Source organism: Blennius ocellaris (assembly GCF_963422515.1).
Source record: "Blennius ocellaris genome assembly, contig: SCAFFOLD_56, whole genome shotgun sequence".
In the NCBI taxonomy this organism is placed as follows: Eukaryota; Metazoa; Chordata; class Actinopteri; order Blenniiformes; family Blenniidae; genus Blennius; species Blennius ocellaris.
The window spans coordinates 224,878-234,877 of record NW_027661835.1 but is presented as its reverse complement, the minus strand read 5'-3'; the positions used below and the strand labels follow the sequence as shown (position 1 = coordinate 234,877).

Here is a 10,000-nt window from a genome sequence, read left to right as displayed (position 1 = left end):
TGGTTGTTGTTGTTGTGGCTGCTGTTGTTGTTATTGCTGTGGTTGTTGTTGTTATTGCTGTGGTTGTTGTGGTTGTTGTTATTATGGCTGTTGTGGTTGTTGTTGCTGTGGTTGTTGCTGTGGTTGTTGTTGTTGTTGTTGTTGTTGTTGCTGTTGTTGTTGTTATTGTTGTTGTTGCTGTGGTTGTTGTTGTTGTGGTTGTTTTAATTGTTGTTGTTATGGTTGTTGTGGCTGTGGTTGTTGTTGTTGTTGTTGTTGTTGTGGTTGTTGTGGTTGTTGCTGTTGTGGTTGTTATGGTTGTTGTTGCTGTGGTTGTTGTGGCTGCTGTTGTTGTTATTGCTGTGGTTGTTGTTGTTATTGCTGTGGTTGTTGTTATTATGGCTGTTGTGGTTGTTGTTGCTGTGGTTGTGGTTGTTGCTGTGGTGGTTGTTGTGGTTGTGGTTGTTGTTGCTGTGGTTGTTGTTGCTGTGGTTGTGGTTGTGGTTGTGGTTGTGGTTGTGGTTGTGGTTGTTGTTGCTGTGGTGGTGGTTGTGGTTGTTGTTGCTGTGGTTGTTGTGGTTGTTTTTGTTGTTGTTGTTATGGTTGTTGTGGTTGTGGTTGTTGTTGTGGTTATGGTTGTTGTTGCTGTGGTGGTTGTTGTTGCTGTGGTTGTGGTTGTGGTTGTGGTTGTTGTTGCTGTGGTGGTGGTTGTGGTTGTTGTTGCTGTGGTTGTTGTGGTTGTTTTTGTTGTTGTTGTTATGGTTGTTGTGGTTGTGGTTGTTGTTGTGGTTATGGTTGTTGTTGCTGTGGTGGTTGTTGTTGCTGTGGTTGTGGTTGTTGTTGCTGTGGTTGTTGTGGTTGTTTTTGTTGTTGTTGTTATGGTTGTTGTTGCTGTGATTGTTGTGGTTGTGGTTTTTGTTGTGGTTGTTTTTGTTGTTGTTGTTATGGTTGTTGTTGCTGTGGTTGTGGTTGTGGTTGTTGTTGCTGTGGTTATTGTGGTTGTGGTTGTGGTTGTTGTTGTTGTTGTTGTTGTCTAAACCAGCAGCTGGTGAGGCTCCGTTCTGGACCCGCCTCGTTTACTGACATCGTTTTTAAACCTCTGAACAGAAACAACTTAAAACTGTTTGTTTGTTGTTTACAGACGGAGGCTTTAAAAACAAACAGTTTGACTTCACAAAATTCTCTTGTTTCCCTGGATCTTTTTATTTATTGACATTTTCTCCAGTTGTTTGTTTTTAAAGAATTAAAGTGTAAATGTTGAAGTTGAAGTCAGACTCACCGCCGAGGATCCAGGAAGTGACTCACACAGAAATCCTGCAGCGCCATCCTCCAAAATAAAAGATACCAAACGATATAAAATGAAAGGAAATTAAATGAAAGGAAACAAATTGATACAAAATGAAACAAAACTCTAAACAAAAGGAAACAATAAATCAAATGAAAGGAAAACAAAAACAAACGATAGAAAAGGTGTCGTCTGGAGGAACTTTATCGTCTCTGAGGAAAGAAAAGACGCCTGAACTCTGGAGAGGAGGTGAAGGAGGAGGTGAAGGAGGAGGAGGAGGAGGAGGATCTGCTATTTATCTGCTGTCCTGTCCTCACAGAGGGGGCGGAGCCTGCAGGACCAGCAAATCAGCCGCCTCACTGCATTTATTCACTGGATGAAGGACAGAATGTCCACATGGCGGATTAGAGGGGAACTGCTGCACCTCCTCCTGCTGCTCCACCTGCTGCACCTCCTCCTGCTGCTCCACCTGCTGCACCTCCTCCTCCTGCTGCTGCACCTCCTCCTCCTCCTCTTGCTGCACCTTCTGCCCCAGCTGCACCCCCTCCTCCTGCTCACCTCCTCCTCCTCCTGCATCTCCTGCTCCTGCTGCACCTCCTCTTGCTGCACCTCCTGCTCCAGCTGCACCCTCTCCTCCTCCTCTTGCATGTCCTGCTCCAGCTGCACCTCCTCCTCCTCCTCTTGCTGCACCTCCTCCTCCTGCTGCACCCCCTGCTCTTGCTAAACCTCCTCCTCCTGCTCCTGCTGCACCTCCTGCTCCTCTTGCTGAACCTCCATTTCAAAGTAAAATGCAGCATGTTTACGTTTCCATTCCAGGAGTTTGATGTTCCCAGGATGTTGTAAACGATGTTTGTTTCCATGGAAACGGCCGAAGCAGTGAAAGCCCGTCGCCCTCTAGTGGCCGCTGTTGGTTTCAGTCGCGAGTCGGCCTGAGCGGTTGGTTTTCAAAAAGTAGCACCTCCAGCGCTGTCCTCACAAAGTTGTTTTCAGTGGCTCGGAACACCGTTGTCGTGGAAACGGACATCCCAAACACTGCAAAGTCGTTGCGGTGGAAACGAGCCGCAGTCTCTTCAGCATCAAAGCAACAGAACAAAGATGAGATTTAGAAAAAAATGCTAATTCAGAACATCTCCTTCAAATATTTCAGTGCTAATGTTGGCTAAGCTACCTTAGCGGTTAAAGTTGCAGTGTCGGTGGTTTGTGGTGAATTAGTGTGTGTGTGGTTTTACCGGGATCCTTTACACCTTTGAGCTAACTGTTAGCTCCTTATGCTAGCTGCAGCAATATGCACAGCGGCAATAGCATTAGCAAACTTCAGACTTTGTAAAGCACAAACAGGAAATGAGCGATCAAACTGCTGAATGCTTCTTCCGGGGATTTTTATTTTCCATAAACATTAGCATGTGATGCTAACTCCAATAACACTCGAGAATTTAAAACAGGAAGTGAGTTTATAGAAACGTCTTGACTCTCATGAGTGAACAAATTAAGTTGTTAGTGTGAGAATCCTGAGTGACACACACACACACACACACACACACACACACACACACACACACACACTCACACACACTCTAATCTCACTCTCAGACGTTCAGATCACTTTCACCTACATCTGCTGTTTCATAAGAACTGCATAATCAGGCTGTGTGTGTGTGTGTGTGTGTGTGTGTGTGTGTGTGTGTGTGTGTGTGTGTGTGTGTGTGTGTGTGTGTGTGTGTGTGTGTGTGTGTGTGTGTGTGTGTGTGTGTGTGTGTGCCTGATATGCATCAAAGAATCTTAACATACAGATTCAACAGATGTATACCAGGTGAAACGGATCTGTGGTTCTGGACCTGGTTATACACCAGGTTCTGGACCAGGTTCTGGAAGTGGTTTAGGTTCTGAGACCTTGTTTCTGACTTTTAGAAAAGATGTCTGATCTGGGTTTTTTTCACTTTTTCGTCGCATAAACAAACAAAACGCTGAGAAGCTTCGTGTTTTCACTTTTTCACTTCGACTGGTTGCCATGGAAACGGTTGCACAGCTGGTTCTGGTTCTGGTTCAGCGGGGCCTCCGTCGAGGACTCGGGTTCGGGAATCTGGAAACGAAGTGACGTCTTCTGGAAGGGAAAGCCGATATTCCGCTGGCTCACGGCTTCACCTCGCTAATCCTGTTAATGCTGTCCCTGTGTGTGTGTGTGTGTGTGCGTGTGTGTGTGTGTGTGTGTGTGGATTGGCCTACAATGTAAATTGCTTACGGAGCTCGACAAACAGCATTAAGGTTAGGGATCCAGGTGAAGGATTAAGGGGTTCAGCACACGAGCGTCACCTCGGGTGACTCCACCGCGGCTAGCTGGACGCTTAGCAACATGCTAACGTAGCGTGTTGGATCAGAGGACACGCTGGTTAGCAACATGCTAACATAGCGTGTTGGATCAGAGGACACGATGGTTAGCAACATGCTAACATAGCGTGTTGGATCAGAAGAAACAATGATTAGCAACATGCTAACATAGCATGTTGGATCAGAGGACATGATGGTTAGCAACATGCTAATGTAGCGTGTTGGATTGGAGGACACCCTGGTTAGCAACATGCTAACGTAGCGTGTTGGATCAGAGGACACGCTGGTTAGCAACATGCTATCGTAGCGTGTTGGATCAGAGGACACGCTGGTTAGCAACATGCTAACATAGCGTGTTGGATCAGAGGATACGCTGGTTAGCAACATGCTAACATAGCGTGTTGGATCGGAGGACACACTGGTTAGCAACATGCTAACGTAGCGTGTTGGATCAGAGGACATGCTGGTTAGCAACATGCTAACATAGCGTGTTGGATCAGAGGACACGCTGGTTAGCAACATGCTAACATAGCGTGTTGGATCAGAGGATACGCTGGTTAGCAACATGCTAACATAGCGTGTTGGATCGGAGGACACACTGGTTAGCAACATGCTAACGTAGCATGTTGGATCAGAGGAAATGCTGGTTAGCAACATGCTAACATAGCGTGTTGGATCAGAGGAAACGATGGTTAGCAACATGCTAACAAAGCGTGTTGGATCAGAAGAAACAATGATTAGCAACATGCTAACATAGCATGTTGGATCAGAGGACATGATGGTTAGCAACATGCTAATGTAGCGTGTTGGATCAGAGGACACGCTGGTTAGCAACATGCTAATGTTAACGTGTTGGATCAGAGGAAATAATGGTTAGTAACATGCTAATGTTAGCGTGTTGGATCGAAGGAAACAATGGTTAGCAACATGCTAACATAACGTGTTGGATCGGAGGACACAATGGTTAACAACATGCTAACATAGCGTGTTGGATCAGAAGAAACAATGATTAGCAACATGCTAACATAGCATGTTGGATCAGAGGACATGATGTTAGCAACATGCTAATGTAGCATGTTGGATTGGAGGACACGCTGGTTAGCAACATGCTAACGTAGCATGTTGGATCGGAGGACACGCTGGTTTGCAACATGCTAACATAGCGTGTTGGATCGGAGGACACGCCGGTTAGCAACATGCTAACATAGCGTGTTGGATCAGAGGACACGCTGGTTAGCAACATGCTAATGTTAACGTGTCTGATCGGAGGAAAAATAGTTAACAACATGCGAACATAATGTGTTGGATCGGAGGACACGCTGGTTAGCAACATGCTAACGTAGCGTGTTGGATCTGAGGACACGCTGGTTAGCAACATGCTAACATAGCGTGTTGGATCGGAGGACACGCTGGTTGCAACATGCTAACGTAGCATGTTGGATCAGAGGACACGATGGTTAGCAACATGCTAACATAGCGTGTTGGATCAGAAGAAACAATGATTAGCAACATGCTGGTTGCTAATCATCAGAGGACACGCTGGTTAGCAACATGCTAACGTAGCGTGTTGGATCAGAGGACACGCTGGTTAGCAACATGCTAATGTTAGCGGCAGACGTTCATACTGTGACCCTCCTTTTTGCTTTCTGGACTTTCTAGTCTCACATTTTCATTTTCATCAAGGTTTAGACCGACTGTTTTAAAAACAACAGCTGTTGCCTCTGGTGATGGACGTTGCCGCGTTGTCACGCCGCCATGGAAACACACCACCACCAGAGAAGAAGACATGGAGCAGGAAAAGTTGAAACTGAAATGGGTGATGACGTCATCACTTCCAGCTCATGTGCGTCTCGTCGTGATGTCATCTTCCACATCCTCTTAATTCTCCTCCTCCTCTTCATCATCCTCCTCCTCCTCTTCATCCTCCTCTGCATCCTCCTCCTCCTCTTCACATCCTCCTCCTCCTCTTCATTCTCCTCCTCCTCTTCTTCTCCTCTTCATCCTCCTCTTCATCCTCCTCCTCCTCTTCATTCTCCTCCTCTTCATCCTCCTCCTCTTCATCCTCCTCCTCCTCTTCATTCTCCTCCTCTTCATCCTCCTCCTCCTCTTCACATCCTCCTCCTCTTCTTCATCCTCCTCCTCCTTTTCACATCCTCCTCCTCCTCTTCATCCTCCTCTTCATCATTTTGTTACATTGAGTTTAAAGAGTTTGTTCCAGTCAAACTGATTAAAAGCTAAATTGTAAAGCTTTACAAAGCTTCAATAAATCCCTGACGAAGACAAACCGGAAGTGTCTCTGAGCTCAATGAAAACGGCACCAGAGGTGAACATTAACAAGGCTGGAGCTCCACCTGCTGGCCGAAGCCTGCAGCCGCACTGACGTCACTGCTCAGTTCCCGGGAAACGATCACCGTCAGTCCATCCTTCACCAGCCCTTCATCCTCTTCATCAGCTCTCTCCATCCTCTTCACCAGTTCTTCATCCGCTTCATCAGCTCTCTCCATCCGCTTCATCAGTTCTTCATCCGCTTCATCAGCTCTCTCCATCCGCTTCATCAGTTCTTCATCCGCTTCATCAGCTCTCTCCATCCGCTTCATCAGCTCTTCATCAGCTCTCTCCATGCTCTTCATCAGCTCTCTCCATCCTCTTCATCAGCTCTCTCCATCCGCTTCATCAGCTCTCTCCATCCGCTTCATCAGCTCTCTCCATCCGCTTCATCAGCTCTCTACATCCTCTTCATCAGCTCTCTCCATCCGCTTCATCAGCTCTCTCCATCCACTTCATCAGCTCTCTACATCCTCTTCATCAGCTCTCTCCATCCGCTTCATCAGCTCTTCATCAGCTCTCTCCATCCTCTTCATCAGCTCTCTCCATCCGCTTCATCAGCTCTCTCCATCCTCTTCATCAGCTCTCTCCATCCGCTTCATCAGCTCTCTACATCCTCTTCATCAGCTCTCTCCATCCGCTTCATCAGCTCTCTCCATCCGCTTCATCAGCTCTTCATCAGCTCTCTCCATGCTCTTCATCAGCTCTCTCCATCCTCTTCATCAGCTCTCTCCATCCGCTTCATCAGCTCTCTCCATCCGCTTCATCAGCTCTCTACATCCTCTTCATCAGCTCTCTCCATCCGCTTCATCAGCTCTCTCCATCCGCTTCATCAGCTCTCTACATCCTCTTCATCAGCTCTCTCCATCCTCTTCATCAGCTCTCTCCATCCGCTTCATCAGCTCTCTCCATCCTCTTCATCAGCTCTCTCCATCCGCTTCATCAGCTCTCTACATCCTCTTCATCAGCTCTCTCCATCCGCTTCATCAGCTCTCTCCATCCGCTTCATCAGCTCTCTCCATGCTCTTCATCAGCTCTCTCCATCCTCTTCATCAGCTCTCTCCATCCGCTTCATCAGCTCTCTCCATCCGCTTCATCAGCTCTCTACATCCTCTTCATCAGCTCTCTCCATCCGCTTCATCAGCTCTCTCCATCCACTTCATCAGCTCTCTACATCCTCTTCATCAGCTCTCTCCATCCGCTTCATCAGCTCTTCATCAGCTCTCTCCATCCTCTTCATCAGCTCTCTCCATCCGCTTCATCAGCTCTCTCCATCCTCTTCATCAGCTCTCTCCATCCGCTTCATCAGCTCTCTACATCCTCTTCATCAGCTCTCTCCATCCGCTTCATCAGCTCTCTCCATCCGCTTCATCAGCTCTTCATCAGCTCTCTCCATGCTCTTCATCAGCTCTCTCCATCCTCTTCATCAGCTCTCTCCATCCGCTTCATCAGCTCTCTCCATCCGCTTCATCAGCTCTCTACATCCTCTTCATCAGCTCTCTCCATCCGCTTCATCAGCTCTCTACATCCTCTTCATCAGCTCTCTCCATCCGCTTCATCAGCTCTTCATCAGCTCTCTCCATCCTCTTCATCAGCTCTCTCCATCCGCTTCATCAGCTCTCTCCATCCGCTTCATCAGCTCTCTCCATCCGCTTCATCAGCTCTTCATCAGCTCTCTCCATCCTCTTCATCAGCTCTCTCCATGCTCTTCATCAGCTCTCTCCATCCGCTTCATCAGCTCTCTCCATCCGCTTCATCAGCTCTTCATCAGCTCTCTCCATCCTCTTCATCAGCTCTCTCCATGCTCTTCATCAGCTCTCTCCATCCTCTTCATCAGCTGTACCCTCCTACCATGAACTGAACTTTGGTCGTAATCTCCATTGGAGTTTTTATTTATTTAAATAATACAGGAGTAAGTAGAAAAAAATAAAGTATGTGGAAACCTAAAAGATTATTTTCTTATCATTTTGACAGACAAACTTTATTAAAACTGATTAAAGCTCCAGAATCTAAAGTCTGGAAAAAAATAAAGTTTCATTGAAGGTCAAAATTAAATCTCTACTTTAATGAGTTGAATGTAGTCTAGTCTATTCTAAAACTGAGAACAGTGAAGCATGAATGTAAAAACTAAAGTGCAGCTACTTTATCTCTTATTATACTTTCTGTTGCACCAATAGTCTGTTATATTTTATTTCCATTTGTAAAACTTTGTTTTTCTGACTCTGCTAATGACTTGTCTTTCACTGTGTGTCACAGAAACATGGAGAGAACGACATGGGAAGAGACCACACATGCACTGAGGAGCTCAGGAGGAATATCTTTGGCTCACCCTAGAGATATTTCAGAGCGGGCGGATGACATGAGAAGATGGCCGGAAATAGTATATGCCGACATTTCTAATTATTTTGTTTTGTTATTTTCATTTAAACGACAAGCAAAATAATTCACACTTTATATGAGAGGTTAATTCTTTTAATGTGCAAATAAACAAAGCCTACATTGGCAACACCACTTGGAAATAGGTTTGTTTTTTTTAATAATCTGTTCATGTACATTATGACCTGCTAGAATTGTCTCCCTGGGCAGCCAAGGGATGGAACTCCTCAGCTTCTCCTCCATGATGTCGAACCACAGCCATGTAATCTTGCTGACTTGTGACTGTGACACATGAAATCTTTCAGCAAGGTCATCCTGCAGCAAATTTAGGCGGAGCTTCATCAGTGACATAAAGATCTGATCACGAGCGTCCATCTGAAAGGAATTTTTGTAATCTTTTGTCAGCTGATCAGCCAAAAAACCAAAACCTTCCAAGGGCAAACCCGTGTACTGTGGCTTCAGTGATCAGAGCGTAGCAGTTGTCTGTACAGTTCGGGGACCTGAACACTGTGTTGCCTGATCACATTTAAGTGGCTGGTCTAATATTGGCCCAGTAGCTGTATAGTGGTGGTCAGGAGGAAGTGAAGGTGTTTCTTCTTCATGGGGATCGTCTTCCACAGCACAGGTGGCAGATGCAGCTGAAGACAAGACAAATTCAATTAGTTTTTAAGAAATTATACAACATTTTTTTATTGAATTTTTTACCAGAGGTGGATAGGGTAGAGTATAAAAATGTATACTTAAGAGTAACGTTATTACAAAACAATAGTCGGGGTTACTCACTGTGATTCCACCACCAAAGCAAGAAAAACAATCATTTTGGAAGCAGTGCAAGACACACAAGTGGTTTTATATTGTGAAAATAAAGCTTATTAACAAATAATATTATTCAAATGCATTACAGGTATATTACTTTAGGGTGTCAGAAAATGACTGATAAACGTACAAGTTTATGCAAATGTTGCTCAAGTTAACTGCAGCGAGCTAGTGTGAATGTAGCTAGCTAACAGTGTACTGCCCACCTCTGGTTTTCATAGTTTAACAACATGTTACATAAAACACATCACATAGTAACTTAACATAATTTTAACAAATCAAAGAATGACGTTATTGTTTTTGATTGGAGATCAGGCCTCGTCAAACGGCTTGTTTAAAGTCGATATCAACTTACTTGATGGTCTCACAAGCACCCGACGGGGTTTCTTCAGAGGAGCGACGTAGCCCTACCATTTCTCTGGGTAAGGATGTTCAGGTGGAGGTTTACCATCCACAAAGTGAAAAGAGCAGACGAAAGGTAACTTCGGCGGATTGTTTAAATTCAGCGCCTTCAGCCAAGCTCGCCGATCCTCGTCCTTGGTAGGGGGGCAGTGCAAGGTAAACACAGGACCACAACACTCAGACCTCTTCTTCTGATGCTCAAAACAAAGCTGCGACAGAGTGAGCTTCCTTTTTATCCAGCTATTGTGACAACCACGCACTGCGCAATTAACCCCGGCCATCTCTGATAGCTTTAAATGAGCTTAAAAGTACCTTAAAATTGGAAACAATTCAAGAGACTGGTATCGCAAATCAAGTAGCGCGGGGCTAAACCGGAAGTGTGATTACGCGCATGGCGGCGCCCACGCAAACTTCCGGAATAAGGTCAATAAAACACTGTTTTTATTTTATCTACGGTTTCTTCAACCCCGCTTCAATTTGGGAAATTTGCCC

At 45.5% G+C, this 10,000-nt stretch overlaps 1 protein-coding gene across 1 annotated transcript in view; it reads right to left on the bottom strand.

Annotated features, from left to right (window-relative positions):
* The window catches only part of LOC308148769 (estrogen-related receptor gamma-like), a gene marked incomplete at both ends in the record, with an annotated part of 9,385 nt that extends 8,080 nt beyond the window's left edge, over nt 1–1,305 (bottom strand). Inside the window, 1 exon segment of the mRNA XM_080522280.1 lies at nt 1,285–1,305. Coding sequence (XP_080378406.1) covers nt 1,285–1,305 — 21 coding nt within the window.
* Between the last annotated feature and the right edge of the window lie 8,695 nt (nt 1,306–10,000).